General features: G+C 37.4%; 2 protein-coding genes across 3 annotated transcripts in view; one reads left to right on the top strand and one right to left on the bottom strand.

Moving 5' to 3' along the window:
• The window catches only part of LOC115233083 (acyl-coenzyme A thioesterase 13-like), an 18,384-nt gene extending 16,338 nt beyond the window's left edge, over positions 1–2,046 (top strand). Inside the window, exons 2-3 of the mRNA XM_029803302.1 lie at positions 888–1,075; positions 1,768–2,046. Of these exons, the coding sequence (XP_029659162.1) occupies positions 888–1,075; positions 1,768–1,933 (354 nt within the window). The 3' untranslated portion in view covers positions 1,934–2,046. The remainder of the gene's footprint in view (positions 1–887; positions 1,076–1,767) is intronic.
• On the bottom strand, positions 1,781–16,616 carry LOC115233082 (peroxidasin homolog). 2 transcript variants are annotated; one of them, XM_029803301.1, is made up of 6 exons: positions 15,806–16,615; positions 6,360–6,877; positions 4,941–5,742; positions 4,420–4,774; positions 2,290–4,341; positions 1,781–1,915 (listed from the first exon to the last, which is right to left on the bottom strand). In XM_029803301.1, the coding sequence occupies exons 1-5, from the start codon at positions 15,991–15,993 to the stop codon at positions 2,293–2,295; spliced, it is 3,912 nt and encodes a 1,303-aa protein (XP_029659161.1). In that variant the 5' UTR covers positions 15,994–16,615; the 3' UTR covers positions 1,781–1,915; positions 2,290–2,292. The 2 variants fall into 2 exon arrangements, with proteins under 2 accessions (XP_029659161.1, XP_029659160.1); XM_029803300.1 differs by having other exon boundaries at positions 1,791–1,929; positions 15,806–16,616.
• Positions 16,617–18,219: the final 1,603 nt, after the last annotated feature.

Below are 18,219 nucleotides of genomic sequence, written 5' to 3'. Positions count from 1 at the left end.
ATGGATAGAGTATCATTCAAAGATGGTTGGTATTGAATTTGGTGAGAATCGATGAAAAGGTTTATTTTTTATAAAATTTTTAATTTTTTTAGAAATGTCTGTATACATTGTAACTTTCGCAAATTTTGAGATATCAGGTTAAATTTTTTTACATGGATAAAGTATTATTAAAGGATGGTTGCTACTGAATTTGGTGAGTATCGGTGAAAGGGTTTATTTTTTATAAAATTTTGAATTTTTTGAGAAATGTCTGTACACGCTGTAATTTTCGGAAAATTTGAGATATCGGATTAAATTTTTTTACATGAATAGAGTATTATTAAAGGATGGTTGGTACTGAATTTGGTTAGTATCGGTGAAAGGTTTCATTTTTTACAAAATTTTGAATTTTTTAAGAAATGTCTGTACACGCTGTAACTTTCAGAAAATTTGAGATATCGGATTAATTTTTTTACATGAATAAAGTATTATTAAAGGATGTTTGATATTGAATTTAGTGAGGATCGGTGAAAGAAATCATTTTAATTTTTATTTTGCTCACAAAGCTTTCTCTATGAGGAAGCAAAAATTGAAAAATCCGCATACTTAAAGCAGCTTAAGTTTTGTAATATAAAATGATGAGGAAGCAATGTGCAAGTTTCTAATTTGCACAACTCTACTTGTTTTTCATTTATTCACAATTTATTTATTTTTAAGAAAGAAAAATAAAAGAAAAATTGATTTCAGAATAGAACTCTATATTTAAATAAAATACAGATTGATGTGTTTGCAATTGCAGTTGTACATTTATATAAAAACTTTGTAACAATAATGTAAATGTATTATCTATTTTTTCTATTAAAGCGATATTATATTGTTATCTATAAATATATTTTCTTCCTGAAAAGGTGCAATTGCTCTCGGCAGCCGATGGAAAATGCAAAGTACAATTTACTGTGGCCGAAGAGCATTTAAATCCTATTGGCTCTATGCATGGTGGTTTTACTAGTAGCATCATAGATATTGTATCATCGTATGCTCTTACGACTTATAAAACTAATCTACCTCTTGCAGCTTCCGTAGATCTGCACGTGACGTAAGAACCTAAATCTAAAAATTTTTGTTATCATATTTCTTTATTTCATTATATTTCAGTATCATTTATACATACAGTTAATATAATTGTGATATTTTTCACACATTGATGTTATTTTCCCAATATTTTGATAAATTGAATCTTTATTAAAACTTAATAATTAATAGAAATAGAAATGGCAATTAGGAGCCAGTGCAAATATGGGGAGCAAATAAATTTTATTAAGATATCATTGGTATAAAAAAATGTGAACATTTCGGTCCTTTCCTTGGACCATTTCCAGCGCGTAAAAGTTAAGATATATAAGTAAAGAGGCAGCAGAAATCGGTATTAAACAGGAATCGATAATAAACTCGCACACATATACCGGAATAACAGTTTTTAATTTTTTACTACTATCCCACATGTTTCGGTGCTATAATAAAATTTATTTACACCCTATATTTGCACTGGTTCCTAATTAGCATTTCTATTTGAATTAATTATTAAGTTTTAATTTTTCGGAACCTTTAGTTTCTTATTATATTATGAATCTTTATTCTTTATGCACATATGTATGTACATAGAGTCTAAAATGAGATGTATATCGGTCAAAATCTAGAAATTGACAAATATGACAATTGTAACTTAATCATCTTCATTAAAACACATACAGATGGTTATAATATACAATAAAATGATTAATGGCACAGGTTTTTGAAGGCTGCGCGTCTCGGTGAAGTACTAACGGTCAATGCTGAGACTATACGTGCTGATAAGACCATGGCGTTTCTTGCAGTGGAGATTACGAAGAATGATGGTAAAGATGTCGTTGCCCGTGGACAACATACCAAGTTTATTCTGCCAATTAAAAACTAGATAAAATTATTGAATAAAAAATTATTAAATAAAATTATTTAATAACAACTTACCGATCCATCAATGTATCATTATATGTACATAATAAAAGAAATATAATATATTGTAATATATTTGTATAGCTTAACTTATCTTCTTTTAATGGTTCATTGTAAAGATCATTTAAGTTTTTCTGCAACACGCGCGTACAATTGCAACTTGGCGATAGTTGCACTAAGAAAGATAACGATTGCTATACATTGCTTCTGTGCAATGTGTTTCTAATAAATGCACGCGAGAAATAAAATATATCAGAGACGAAAGCAAGAACTCATCTGCAGCAGAAGGACCTAAGCATGGGCATTTATGCAATTTACCTGTCATCGTGTTTTGACGTCTTCTAATAATGACCTAAGCTCTTTTACTCTGTGCAATAAGTTGTCGGCCTGCTCTCGCAACCTCGTAGCCTCTCGATCGCTCTCCTCCAACATGTTCTCCAAGTATTTAACTTTCTCGTTATGACTCAACGATTTCACATTCTTTGCGTAGTCGCGATCAGGCGCGAGATATTTTTGAGCCTCCCTGCGCACGCGAGAAATGGTGTTGTCGCTATCCTCGCAATTGTCGCAGCAGTCGGACCACGCGTTCAGATCCACGTAGGGAATCTCGTCGCAACTGACGAAATCGTTGCGGCCCTCAGGCAGCAGGAACACGTTGGGTTGCACGCGAGTGATGTTATCGGCATTATCACACAGGATTCTGGCGAGCGAGGCTTGCTGAATCTGCGCGAGTTGTTCCGCGCGAAAGACTTCGGGACTCTGGTACCAAAACCGATCGCCATCCCGAGTGCGCCGGAACTGTTCCAGCAGAAGACATTTAAATAGCGGTCCGACTTTCGCGCCTGGCAATTGATCTTCTAGAATACCGCCGACCCAGACGTCTATGTTACCCAGGTGACCGTACAATTCGCGCAGCTTTTGCCGCACTCGACCACTGCTAATGTCGGCGGCCAGATGCTCGAACGTCTCCGCGCGCGACATGTTGCAGTAATCGCGCCACTCCAAGTAACCGGGTATTCCGTGATCCCGTCCTCGCTGAATATTCATCGCAGCCAGATCCAACGCAACCGCGTGCGCGCTGCGGAACAGCTGCTCGGTGAGTTCGACGTTGAGATTCTGTTCGGGCAGCTTCAGCTTCGCTGCGGTGGCGTACATACCACGGATTAGGGGATCGACGCCACCTTCCTCCACCAATCGCCAGGGCGCGAAGAAGGCATCACGTAGGTTGAGAGCACCCTGAGGAATCGGCTGGAACGAGGCGTTTAGGCGCTCCAGACGCGGCTGGATGAGCGAGTGACCGAAGCGCAGAGCGGCGGTAGCGAAGACGTTGGATATACTGGCGTCGACATTGGGATCGTAGCCGCGGTAAGACAACAAAAAGTCGTCGATCGTCGGACCGAATATCCGCGGCAACCAGTGCTGATAAGTAATATGCTGCATCTCGGCACCGACGATACGTCTGGCTTCCTGATACAGTTTCTCACCATTCCAGTGCGGATTCATCTCGCGCAACGCCCGAGCGATGCGGTTGTGTTCGCGCAGCCATATGGTGTGCATGGCCAACAGGCCGACTTGCTCGTTTGCGCGAATATCACCGGCGACGAAGCAGTTAATCGAGCTTTCGAGCGGATTCCTGCGACAGTCGACGAACTGTCCGGACGCATATGGCAACAAAGGCTTGTGACCAGGGATCGTAGGACCCTCCCGTAATAATCCGTGATCCGTCGTGAGATCACGCAGATCGCGTGCCACTTCGTCATTGTAACCGTAGACCTGCGACGCGTCCAGGTAACTGGTCAACTGGTTCAGTTGTTCTCGCCGTGTCAGACCACCCCATAAGACGCTGGTCGCACCCGAGCCGCACACGGCGCTGGTTCTTATGAAGTCGATGCACCGTCTATTGTTGACCCGCGGATCACCCGGTGGCACCTCCATCGGGAAACAGGGTGCGGCGTTGTCGCACGACTTCTTGCAGTCGATCCCGTCCCAGGACTCGCTCGACACCGATGGTAACGCGTGGTCAAGATCATGGTCCAAGAATTGACCCCATTGCATCACCATGTGGGTAATTTGATGATCGGACGTGATATCGTGCGTAGATATCAGTGTGGTCGATACGAGACGCGCAGCTGGCTTCGGATAACCGTAGTATCGTCGTTCCTTCTGCCAACCGACCGGCGTTGAGAAACCGTTCTCATAGATGGGCTGCAGTACTCGACGAAATCCAGTGTGCGACGAACCCCAAGTGGGATGACGTGGGTTGTTGCAACTGCCGTCTATGGTGCGGTACTTGCGATGGAAGCACCTGTTGGTGCAATTCTGCCGATGTCTGTGACCGGTGCATCCAGATAACTGTTCAATTTGTTTAACCTTGAAAGGGGAAACGGGATCTTAGATTTCCGATTAGGTTGTGACCTGATGTGTAAAACTTTATCTGTTTGTTCTTACCTGTTCGTGTGTCAAGATCTCCTCGTAACGAAATTCATCGGTCACGTTCGCTTTAACGCCGGCGTTCACCATACGTCGAATATTGACGAGGGTTCTCTCGAAGAGTTCGGCAGGTCTGGCAGCCGCGCGACTGATGGCATTCGGGAAACGCGCTAGTTGGAATGGATTGACGTGTTTGGATGTACCATCGGAATTGAATAAGGATGACAGCGTCTTATTGATGGCACGGTCGATCTCCTCGGTGGCGCTTTGGAAGGCTCGTATGACGAGCGTGTCAGTCGCACCGGGTTGCCGAACACGTACCAAAGCATCGGCGGTTGCGCGGCCGTAATCGTTTACGGCTGAACACTCGTATCTGTAAAAATAGCAATATTATTGTACACGTGAGACTTATAATGAAGAAATGTGTCTTGATACCCATTTTTATTATTTATTCGTTAGATTGCTCGCAGTCATCGATCTCCGATTTGAGACTGATGACCAGCAACTAGTGGATAAAGTTTACATTATCCCAATCTCACCTGCCAGTGTCCTGTGGGATCACATTGAAAATGAGAAGACTCCCGCCGCGGGTGATTTTAATCCTGTTGCCTTCCAGCGCGCTACCGTCCTTCTTCCATTGTATCACCGGCTTCGGCCTGCCCTCGGCTCGACACGGTATCTCGACTATGGCATCCGGTTCCGCTTCCATGTCTTGCGGCTTGAAGATCAATCGGGGCGCGGTGAAGTCGATGACGCGCAGATCCGCGAAGAGAACCACGCTCCTGTCGACGCTTTTGAGATGACACTGGTATCTGCCCGCGTCGGTTTCCTTAACCGCGAGAATCCGCAGCGTGGTATCGTCGTTCTCCAGCGTGATTCTGTCGCCGAACGGGATCGGTCGGTCGTCTCGGAGCCAACGTACATAGGGCTTATGCTTGCCCAGCACTCGGCAGGAGAAGGTCACGTTGGTGCCGGCGGTCACGTTCTGCGATTCCGGCTTTTCGGCGAATACCAAATGGGACGCCGCCGTGATCACCGCCCTCGCCTTTCTCGACTTGGTCGAGCCCATATCGCTGCTGGCCACGCACTCGTACACCCCGCTGTCCTGCTCGGTCATGTCGGTCACCACCAGACTGCCGTCCTCGCGGATCACGTACTTCTCGCCGTCTTCACGAATCTCATACTTCTCGTTGTCATCGTCGTCCGCCTCCAAGTACCTCCATTTGTCTTTCATCCACTTGATCTTCGGCATCGGATCGCCCGTCACTCGGCACGTCAGCGTCATCGTCTCGCCAAATCGCACCATGGTATCTTCTGGTCCTTCTATTATGCGCGGCTTCGCTATAAAAGGAATTCTTCGTTATTACATCGACAATTAAAAACGGATTAAATAAATAAATTAACGTGATATTATTTATATTTTATTCGCTTTATTTATATTTTACTAGAAACTACTAAAGGCAAATGTAGTTACTATGATCACCTTGTTATAAGAAATATTCTTCGCGAGAAAAATCATGCGAAAAATATACGCGAGATGCAAAATCTATCCTTCAATTCTTACATAATATGCAGAGCTGCATGTAATTATTCTTAAAAAAAAAAAAAAAAGAAATCTGCGAACAATGTATGCTAATGTAGTTTCGGATTCGCGCGGCTATCGCTCCATCGATTCGATGAGAAGAAGAGAAGCTTAGCTTTAAAATTAGTCAGGTACAACTGAATTTAAATGGAAGTCTCGATTTAATCTTCCGACAAAGGATCACGCAAATCATCCAAGCGACAGGCATCATCACGCGATGTCATGCCTACAGCAACCGCACGCGACCGCGATGATGTCAACGACCGCGGCGACATAAGCCGACAGCTGACAGAGGCAATAATATCCTAGATCCTACAAGACTTGTATGGTAAGGTACGAAAGTTCGCAAGTGGAAGAGGGCCTTCTTGTACTCAACTGCAATGAAAATCCTCGGGCAACATCGTCGTCAGGGAGCGACCCTTCATCCTGTGCGGAGACTGGCAAATCGCTGCCATCTCCGTAGGCTTGTCCCGGGTGCGCTCCACCAGCCAGACCAGATTGCAGTCGCAGACAAGAGCGTTGCTGTCGAGTCGCAGCCGCGTCATCGGGCCGACGTTGACGAACGCGTCGGCCGGCAGCCGGTGCAGCTTGTTGCTGTGGAGAAACAGGCGTTCCAGCGCCGGGAGATCGTTGAACGTGCCGGCGCGTATCTCCCGCAGGTGGTTGTGATGGAGATACAGCTGCTCGAGCCGCGGCAGACGCGCGAACGCTCCCGGCGCAATGTGCTCGATCCGATTTTTGTACAAGTAGAGTATCCGTAGATTCGGCGCGCCCTCGAACGCGCCCGCGGCCAGACGTCGGATGTGGTTGTCGTTCAGCAGCAGGGTGTGCAGCTTGTCGAGACCGCGAAACGTCCCCGGTCGTACCTCCATGATGCTGTTAAATCGGAGATCCCTGAAAAAAAGGATTCTCAAGTTCGTCAACGATGAAAGAAAAGAGACTGCGCGATTCATATTTCGAAAAAAAAGAAAGAAAATTATATATAAACGTACATTTTAATATCGTCATAATATATTGTTATTATATTTTAAAAGAGAAAGAATCGCGTTCGTGGGATCGGAGAATTATACACCGCAATATTTGAAGTGAAAATGGAGTAAACGCGATCGATTCTAATAATAGAGATTACATCTTTCTACGATTATACAGGGTGCCCCAGAATTAGACCGACAAATTTCATATGGTTATAAAGGACACCAAAACAAGCCAATTTTGTCAATAAACCTGTAATAAATTCGTAAATGAGTCCTTTTGGCACTAGAGAATAAAAGACTAATAAGGACAAAAAATCTTTGAAAAAATCTATTTTTTCAGAATTTTATTAATGTGGTTAAATAGAAGTGTTTTTACCATGAAACTTTTGTATAAAACATTTTTTGATATCTCGAATAATTTTCAAGATATATTGAAAAAAGCAGAAAGCAGCTCTACATATGAGGGGTGATTTCATCCCTTAGAATTGTTTTTGGGCCGCAACTGGAAATTTCTAAATTCATCTATCTATCCCCCCTACATGTGTGTAAAGTTTCATCAGAATTAGAATTTTCGGTTTCACGAGGTTACCTTGTTAGTCTTTGATTCTCTCGTGCCAAAACAGATTATTTGCGAACACGGGTTTATTGACAAAATTGGCTTGTTTTGGTATCCGTTATAACCACTTAAAGTTTGTCGATCTAATTCTGGGACACCCTATATATGAAAACCGCATGTACCATGTTATCTCGGGTTTAGAATCAGGCGGTTGCGTTTGGATGACCGCATTCTACGCTAAATATGAGATATAGATAGATTTAAATAGAATTTTTTTTTGCATGGGCGAGAATACCGTAATTATGAACCCGCTAGCCGCCCACCCGCAAAGTAGAATTGGCGAATAAAGTGAACGCTTGTGTGAGTGCTTTTCTCGTAAGATAGAAAGGGATAAATAGCATAGTCGTCATTTTTTTCAATAGATAAAAGGCATATTAATTACTAATATACGAATACAGGTCGAGAACAATAAATTAGATTAGCGGAACTCAGACCTACACGAATCTGCCTTTATTATAACGATCTCTCATCAAAATCGTTGAATTAAAATATGTCTTATTAAGGGCACCCGAAAAAATAATCCAACGGCATTAGAGTAGATACGCAAGATGCAGGGTTGGATAAGTTAATTTTTTTTTAACTAAGTTAAATTTAAAGTTAATGGCCTAAAAATTAACTAAGTTTACATTAAAAATTATTTAAATACAAATTAACTCAGTTAAAGTCAAGTAAATATTATTAACTCATTAAAGTTAAAAGTTAATTCTCTATCCAACAACGAATCGCCACATTCGATAAACTTGTACAGCAAATAAAATATTCGCATTATAATCAACCATTTTCACACGACTTTAATATTGATAAATTATTTTAACTTGTATAAAAAAAGTTAATAAATTAACACATTTTAAATAATGTATAATAAAATATGTTAATACATTTAAAAATAATTAGTTTAAATTAAAAATTAACTAAGTTAAGTTAAAAGTTATTAACTTTTCAACTTAACTTTTAACTGTTTAACTAGTTACTACCCAATCCTGATAAGATGTCGATAAGGAAATGCTGATTGTAAGATCCAGATGCGCGCGGATTCAGAAATTCATAAAGTTCGTGAAGAGCGAGTTGCGTAATCATTCCCGCCGCAACAAAGATTCCGTTGGTTATTAGGCTCTTAATTAACAATTTTATTCGGCCCGTCGCACATTACTTCCTTTCTAAATTATGGCCTCGAGTTCCCGCGAGTTCTCAAGACCCGACGGTATTTCAATTCGCCTTATCACACCAGCGAATCGCCGGCGCGAGCACGCGTGAAAAGTGGAAGAAGTACCCGACATCTAACTAGCGTAAATTGCCAGCGATGCGATGTATATATCCTTGTGTGCTTTTTCATTCAAATAGCGTCGAGTGAAGCAGATTTGATCGCTCTGAGAACGATATAAACCCAATTTTCCATGAACATATGTTCGATCAAAAATGGATTTTGAATAATATAAATAATAAATTAATATAAATAATATAAATTTAAAATAATTAATATAAATAATTAATTAATTATATATAATTAATAATATAAAATGCATCTCGTTTGACGTTATTTTGGCTTTAAAGCACACGATTCTTTGCCCTGATTAATCAATCAAACAGTAACTCAAAATATTTTATTGATCAGGGTCTACTTGAGTAGACTACAAGTCTACTCAAATTTTGTAAAAAAATTCCCTGAAAATTCCCTTATTTTCCAGGTATTTTTATTCAAAATTCCAAGTAAAAAGAATGTTTTAAAGAATTTTTGGTGCAATTTTCTAAAATAAGTTTTTTTATTGCATACGTTTTTTAATGCTTTTCATTCATACAAAGGGAAAACACAAAGCCACTTAAGTTTCAAGTACTAGATTTACAAATGTACTGAAAAAAAAACTATATAGCTTTCGTGAAGATAAAAATTTTTAACTTGCATAACTTTTTTATTTTTTATCACTAAAAATTAAGGTAAAGAATATAAACTTCATTGAATATGAACATTCAATATATAAACAGAGATATAGATATAATATATTTTGAACACATAATTCACAGCTTATTGGCGGATTGCCTATTACTTACAGTAGGATTGTAAGAGCAAAATTATCAAAGAGAGATTTTTTTTTTAATTCCCTGAGTCCTAATAAAATTCCATAAGAATTCCTTGATTTTTCCAAGTATAAAAAAATTCCCCGAGAATTCCAGGTTTTCCATGTTTTTCCAGGAAGTAGACATATTGTTGATTAATCTAATAATCCAACTACCCGTAGTAACCCAAGACGGAATTTATAATATCATTAATCGCTCTTAGAGAAATCAAACTTGCTTCACTTGAAAATTCAACACGAGCATCGCGCACTTTCAAGAAGTAACATCAATCGTATAGCGATTAATGTAAACATTCTTATATTACGTTTTATCTAAGCCTTTAAACGAATCTCTATTTATCAGACATATGTCAGCAAATTGCAGTGCTAATCAACGTCGATAAATTGTAGCGTCGTTTTATATCAAAGAGAGTAATTCCAGTTCCCCAGTTTCTTCAATGCGAAAAATTACTTCTCGTAGCGATATAATTATTTCTCACGGTAATTAAACACCTTAAAAACAGCCTCTATAAAATATCGTGTTAATGCGTTGACAGCGAAATTCGCAGCGTAAAGTACCTACATATATCTTTATCTGAGAAGCAGAAGTAGAAAGATTTAATAAAATTATCGAAAGACATATTTAGATCATTTTAAAAAGAAGGATAAATGAATAATTATAAATTAATGTATCTTATTAATTAATATAAATTATAAAAATGCATTTCTCTTCCCAGATTTTTGGAGCAGATTTGCTCCAAAAAAGATTGAATTGTTTGTCTTTTTGCTTCTCAAAAGAGAAATGTTTTCTAAAAATTTTCCTAAGTTCAGATAAAAATCTCTGAGAATTCCAATTTCGGATGTGAATACATCTTTATGTAGTAAAATCTCCTCATAGATACGAAAATAAAAGTTTTAAGTAACATTGATATATCATTTGCATATATTAAGATAAAAATAAGTACATAAATCATTCAAAATAAGCATATATAAGAATACGTGCGCGAGATTATTATAAATTTTTTTAACGTAGTAAAAAAATTTCTAAAAACATCTGTCGAAATATTGAGAATCGCTGACGTGTAACGTGTATGCCCTGTGTGTTTATATATTTAATCGGATTCAGGTAACTATTGTATATATGTATAATATCTCGAACGTTAGAGCGCGGATAGTTTAAGCAGGCGAATAATTTCTGACCTGCTTTACAGGACGACCGCAATTTTTTGTGCACGCTATTTTAACATGTAATCAGAGATTATATAGCGTGGCGTGTAACACGAAGGACGATGTCTCGGCGGTTATCGACGTATCACACGGTACAGACAAGTATATATTTGATTAACAAAGAGACGAATACTTAAAGATACTCCAGACAACGTGTCCATAATGGATATTCTGTCAATCATTGACCGAGCGCGACGACCGTCTATTTCTTCGTAATTTTAGAAGGATCGCAAACAGGTAATTATCCGTAAAGCGCGAGACGAGGATTTAACGGTAAAACCGGATACGTTAGAAAATCCTGTCAAACGCATAATAATTATAATTTTTCATTGTTCAATCAGAGACAGAAAAAGAGAGAGAAGATTAAATTTCCGATAAATAATAAAAGGAATGAAAAACAAACTCGTTAGGTTGATATAATGCCTCGTTGAAATCACATTTTGAATTATTGCACATTGTCGGGAGATACAATTACGATAACACTTGATTCACATCGTTTGACATCGCTCACGCTACGCTCTGCGTTTCTTTGCATTCCGATCTCTGATCTTGTGCAATAACGTCACACGCGATAACCGAGCCTATGAACTTTTTCGCGGTATATCATTACCCATTAAAATCGCCGAAGGAAATTCTCGTTTATCAGATAATTTCTCAGTGAACGTTAGAGGATCCCTTTATTCATGTTCGCCTAAACAAAGCTTGAATTGATAGTGTATAGTGTATAAGGAACTAGAGCCTTAAGGGTAACTCACTCGTTACAGAAATAGCGGACAGGATAATATAAATTATTATAATTTATTACGCATTTATACATAGAACGCGGCGTAAAGAGAAAGGATTTAACGCCGGTGAACTCTCGTCTCTTCTTATAAACGTGACTCATGCTCTCTAATATATACGTATTATAATCTCTACGGGTCATACGTTTACTTGTTCTCTTTCAACAAAATTTCGTCACTATCGCACGAGCGATAATCACAGAATTAATCAGCGAGCCATCTCAGAGTCGAATAATACATCCAAAAAACACTCTCTGCCGTTCTTCTCTCTCTAACTTTTGAGAAAATTAATTCGAGATAGTCATCATTAAAAAAAATTATTATATAAATTATTCTTTCTAAACTATTTTTAGATACTGATTATTTTAAGATACTAAAATTGCGAAAAAATAGAATAGAGCTTTGTTTATACAGGGTAAGTCACCAGAAACTGCCTTTTAAGATATCTTAATAAATATTAATTTTATATACACAAAAACGTTTAAGACAAAAGTTAAATAATTTTATAAGGGCTACATTTTATCATCTTAGTTTTTTGTTAGGTAAAGGCAGATGATACAAACGTTCTTGTGTAAAATTAATATTTATCAAAATTAGAAAGCAGTTTCTAGTGATTCACCCTGTATATGCGAATATATGGATTATTCACAAAAATTAAATTACACTGCTACAATAATAATTAAAATTGGATTTTTTTAACTCAATAAGGCAAGAGAAAAGCATTATTTAAACAAAGAAATTAAACGCAAACAATTGTATTCTTAAATGAGTTCTATCCACATTGTGGCTTGTGATTCTACAATGCGGTTCCAAGGTTACAATGATCTGTGTTATCTAATACAGAATAGGTCATGGTTGAAAGTTTCTATTGAGTATAATTCTGTTTTAACCTATATACTTACTCAAACTTAAAAAAAAAAAATTAAATAAATATAGCAAAAATATAATAAAGTTGGAATAAATAATAGCAATTAAAATAAAATAAAATAAAAACAAGTATAATATCTTACTTTTGAGACAAATACATTGCAATGTTTGTTAGCAACATTATTTTTAGATTGCTTTATGTAAATCGGAAAAAAGAGAGATACATGACGATGACATGATACATCGCTTCGAAGTCATATTAGGACAAATGAGATTTAATTATGTTTATATTACTGATTCACAGAACCGCAAACTGATTCGTCGACATTTGTCATGTTATTCCGTCTTTGTCCAAGAGATTTTGCGCAACAACTTTCAACAAAGATGATAAAGAGCTCTTCGTACAGATTATCGCCGGTATTTTTCTTCTTTCCAACGAGAGCATTGAAATTTATAGATACCTATGCGGTATCAATGACAGATATCGAAGCTCGAGCTAAATTGGGGTGAAATGATAAAATAATCTGTCGTCTCTACACAGCGAGATAGCACGCGCATTATCGCTTTCTTTTTCAAATATTGAATATTTTTCGGGATACTTGCGTGTTTTACTCAAAGTAGGAGAATGACTGCCACAACGAGGCCGGTTCGATATATCATTCTTATGTAATTCCATATCGGAAAGACACGTTCGTTGATAACACTGACGGTACGTGTTACTTTGAGACGAAAGAAACATGCAAAGTTGAATAGGCACAGGATCGTAGGTGATAGCTGATTGTCCAAAATGTATTTAATTTTGTTGCATTTTTAATTTATATGGTTTTTAAATTAATTTTTTTCTTTCGGTTCATACGTGATGTATTCTTAATTATTTGTAACTGTTCAGATAAAGAGAAAAAGTTGATATAATAGAAAGGATTCTTGTTGGTTCTGTGAGTAGGAAAATTTGTAAAAGTGTATATAGGTTTGAAAAAATACTAAAACATTATTTCTCACAAGAGAATGACACATATGATTTAATTATATTTTCACAGGAGAACGACACGTCTGATTTATTCCGCGATTCGTTGTCGACTGACTCCGTGGACAGACGATACTTCGAGAATATTTTATGTAAAAAAGAGAAACGTAAATAATAGGCAGGGATAGACAATAAGACAACAGAACGTAAACAAAAACGCGACTTCGAGAATATTTGATGTAAGAGGGAGAGAGAAACGTAAATAATAGACAAGGCTAGACAATAAAACAACGTAAAAGAACGTAAATATAAGCGCGTTGCGTCCGGATAAATTTATACATGAATTTACATGAAGTAATGTTCTAAAAAAATGTACAAAAAAATGTATAGCGATAATATTACAACGTATAGAAAGTTAAAGATTATATTAAATTATATTCGTAATACAAATTATTAATTCTGTATTGAAGCAATACATTTAAATTTAAGAAAGTATGTTAATGTTAGCAATATTTAATTAGTCCATATATATAACCGATTTTATTTTAAAATTAAAATAAAACAATATTATTTTTATATGTGTGTATATTTATACATATGTGTGTGTGTGTAAGTATGTAATGTTCCATGATCGATCTTTCAATAAAAAAGTAATTTGAATATATATTATTTATAATTTATAATGTATAATATATTATAATATTAGAACGTCAATGTAAATTTCTAACTTTGCATTGAGATCGTGTTGCTTTACTGCATTCTCGTTTATTGCTTTCTTCGAAGTTCCATTTTAGCATTGCATCGTAACTTATATATAGTTCTAAGTAGCGCGCTTTTCTGTTTCTTTTTGTTCATCTACCGCGTCTCGGATCAATAACTTGTCTTCATTAGCTAAATCTGATTATAATAATTCATTTTTATCGATTATTACAATGTAGTCAACTTTATTCTGAACTTACGATGCATCTCAATTTGTAGATAATTGTTGCACAGATTGATCGCTATATGATTATTACAGCTCTTATCGATTTATTTAATAATACAATCAATTCTTTAAACAAGTTTACACCATTAGAACATGCAATGTTATCTGTCTTGTTGAATATTGCGAAGAGAACGAATGCATTCTCTACTGAAAACGCTGTGTCAGTCTCGATCTTCTTAACTGGGATGATTATACGTCTCTTACGATTAGTATCTTTCCCATAAACGAATATGCATCTATATAACATGCTTTCTCTTGACCTTTTATCATGCTTATACTATAATATCAACTGCATCGTTTATCAAACAACGAGATCATTATGCATTTGAATAATTATAAAAAAATTATTGTTCAGATATTTTTTTTTTTTCACGTAAAAATAAAAATATTTATATGAGATATATATTGTGATTATTAAATGAAGCGCCAAATGATACAATTTATTAGTCATTAAAACAAGAGTTATTAAATAAAAACTTGATATGAGATACAAAATAATTATCAAGTTCTTTATTTACAAGAATCTTGTCATTATAATTTTATCGTATTTATACTACACGTAATATTAACTGTACTGTTTATGAATCAACGAGGGATCATTAAGCATTTTTGGGTAATTATAAAAAAAAATTATTATTCAAATTATTTTTGGCATGTGAAAAAAATAATTTGAATAATAATCTTTTTTTTCGCATATATGTAAAAAAAAAAATATTTATGTGGAATATATGTTGTGATTATGTTTCATTATTAAATGTAGCGCCAAATGAGACAATTTATTAATCATTAAAACAAAAGTCATTAAATAAAAACTTGATATGAGATACAAAATAATTATCAAGTTCTTTTTTTGCAAGAATCTTGTCATTATAATTTTATCGTATTTATACTCCCCGTAATATTAACTGTACTGTTTATCAATCAACGAGAGATCATTAAGCATTTTGGGGTAATTATAAAAAAAATTATTATTCAAATTATTTTTTTTCAATATTTTTTTTTGGCATGTGAAAAAAATAATTTGAATAATAATTTTTTTTTTCGCGTATATTTGAAAAAAAATATTTATGTGGAATATATGTTGTGATTATGTTTCATTATTAAATGTAGCGCCAAATGAGACAATTTATTTGTCATTAAAACAAAAGTCATTAAATAAAAACTTGACATGAGATACAGAACAATTATCAAGTCTTTTTTATCGTCATTAGAATCTTATCATCATACAATGACAGATGTAATGCTTGCATCACAATACAAGATATCGCGATAAATTCAAAATATTCGAATCGAATAATCGCGAGGAGATCGAGACGATTATCGATCCGCGTGTAAAATAAAAAGGATAGAACTTACAGAACGGTGGTGTTGGCGGGCACCCGCGGCATCTGGCTCAGCTTTTGGAACATGCATCGCACATGCATCATGAAGCACACACATTTCTGCGGGCATTCTGTCGTCGCCTGCGTAGAGGAATCCGCTAGTAGGAGCCGCGGTACCAGCAGCAACATCCAAAGGAAGAAGAACTCCACGAGCAGCCTCATGTCCGCGATGATGCTTGACGTATAATATGTATCCGAGAAACGGAGCCTCTACGTCGCGCCGCGGCACCACGTGGAGTTCATCGGACAGATGGGCGTGCGCGCGCGCACACACGCGTGTATTCACGCGTCCTCTCTCTCTCTCTCTCTCTCTCTCGCTCTCTCTGTATACTTTCACCGCGAGATCACCGCGGGAGATCAATGAGAGAGAATCCGGTCGGGACGCTACTCGATAATACCGGGTGCACCGACGCGTTCCGCGAGAGTTTAGCGAGAGGAAGCCGGAGGAGCCGGAAAGAGAGGAGAGGAGGAGCGCGGCCGCCTCGACGACGACCGTCCCGTCCAATTCCCGCGCGGCGGTAGCCTACACTATACTGTAGCTCTACGCGGCTCCTACTCACGTCGGGACCCCGCATCGCGATCGGGTCCATCCATCGAGACCGGCACGTCGCGCGGGAGTAGTACCTACATACAAAAGGCTTCCCCGAGTACGCGGGGGACTCGCTCTCTTCTCTCTCTCTCTCTTCGCTCTCCTTCCCTCCCTTCGCATCCCTTCCTCCTCCTCCTCCTCTTCTTCTCGCACCGGCAGGCACGCCGAAGGGGCTACGCGATGCGAAACGCGAGAGCGTGCGTCGTATGTAAAGTAAGGGTATCTACCTATCTACTCGCGGTATTTCCATACTAACGACGGTTTACCGGCGCGCCACCGACCGCTTGCGATTTGCTTTCAATAGTAAAAAAAATAAAAAAATAAAAAAAGACCTGCGGGAGAGTACGTATTGCACCAATCATCTTGACGCAGCCTAGCTCGTTCTGTAAAGATAACAGTATTTAATTGAATCGAGTGTTCGCCGACTGGCGAGGCGATCTAGTTTATAAATAGAGCCCCGAGACAGATACTTGTACCGCCGTTGATATTTTATAGACATTTATTACGAGTTTCACAGTCTGATGAAACGGCGCCCGGATTAGAGTCTCCTATACAGATATCATCGATCACACATGTACCTCTTCATTTTCTCGACCCTTCCTCTCTAAACAATAATATATCCCATACCTGAAATCCAGGGTTGGATAGTAACTAATTAAACAGTTAAAAGTTAAGTTAAAAAGTTAATAACTTTTAATGTAACTTAATTTTCAACGTGTTAACTTTTAATTTAAACTAATTATTTTTAAATACATTAATATTAATTTATTAACTTTTTTTATACAAGTTAAAATAATTCATCAATATTAAAGTTGTGTGAAAATGGTTGATCCTAATATTTTATTTATCGTACAACAAGTTTGTTGAACGAGATGAGAATTAACTTTTATAACTTTAATAAGTCAAGTTAAAAAATTATTAAATTATTAAAGTTAAAAGTTAATTCTCTATTCAACAGCGAATTGACACATCCAACAAACTTGTTGTACGACAAATGAAACATTCGCATTAGAATCAACCATTTTCACACAATTTTAATATTGATGAATTATTTTAACTTGTATAAAAAAAGTTAATAAATTAATATTAATGTATTTAAAAATAATTAGTTTAAATTAAAAGTTAACACGTTGAAAATTAAGTTACATTAAAAGTTATTAACTTTTTAACTTAACTTTTAACTGTTTAATTAGTTACTATCCAACCCTGGATTTCAGGTATGGGATATATTATTGTTTAGAGAGGAAGGGTCGAGAAAATGAAGAGGTACATGTGTGATCGATGATATCTGTATGGGAGACTCTAATCCGGGCGCCGTTTCATCAGACTGTGAAACTCGTAATAAATGTCTATAAAATATCAACGGCGGTACAAGTATCTGTCTCGGGGCTCTATTTATAAACTAGATCGCCTCGCCAGTCGGCGAACACTCGATTCAATTAAATACTGTTATCTTTACAGAACGAGCTAGGCTGCGTCAAGATGATTGGTGCAATACGTACTCTCCCGCAGGTCTTTTTTTATTTTTTTATTTTTTTTACTATTGAAAGCAAATCGCAAGCGGTCGGTGGCGCGCCGGTAAACCGTCGTTAGTATGGAAATACCGCGAGTAGATAGGTAGATACCCTTACTTTACATACGACGCACGCTCTCGCGTTTCGCATCGCGTAGCCCCTTCGGCGTGCCTGCCGGTGCGAGAAGAAGAGGAGGAGGAGGAGGAAGGGATGCGAAGGGAGGGAAGGAGAGCGAAGAGAGAGAGAGAGAGAGGGAGAGAGAGAGAGAGAGAGAGAGAGAAGAGA

Source organism: Formica exsecta, unplaced genomic scaffold, assembly GCF_003651465.1.
Source record: "Formica exsecta isolate Colony F162 unplaced genomic scaffold, ASM365146v1 scaffold16, whole genome shotgun sequence".
In the NCBI taxonomy this organism is placed as follows: Eukaryota; Metazoa; Arthropoda; class Insecta; order Hymenoptera; family Formicidae; genus Formica; species Formica exsecta.
This window is presented reverse-complemented; position numbering and strand designations above follow the sequence as displayed.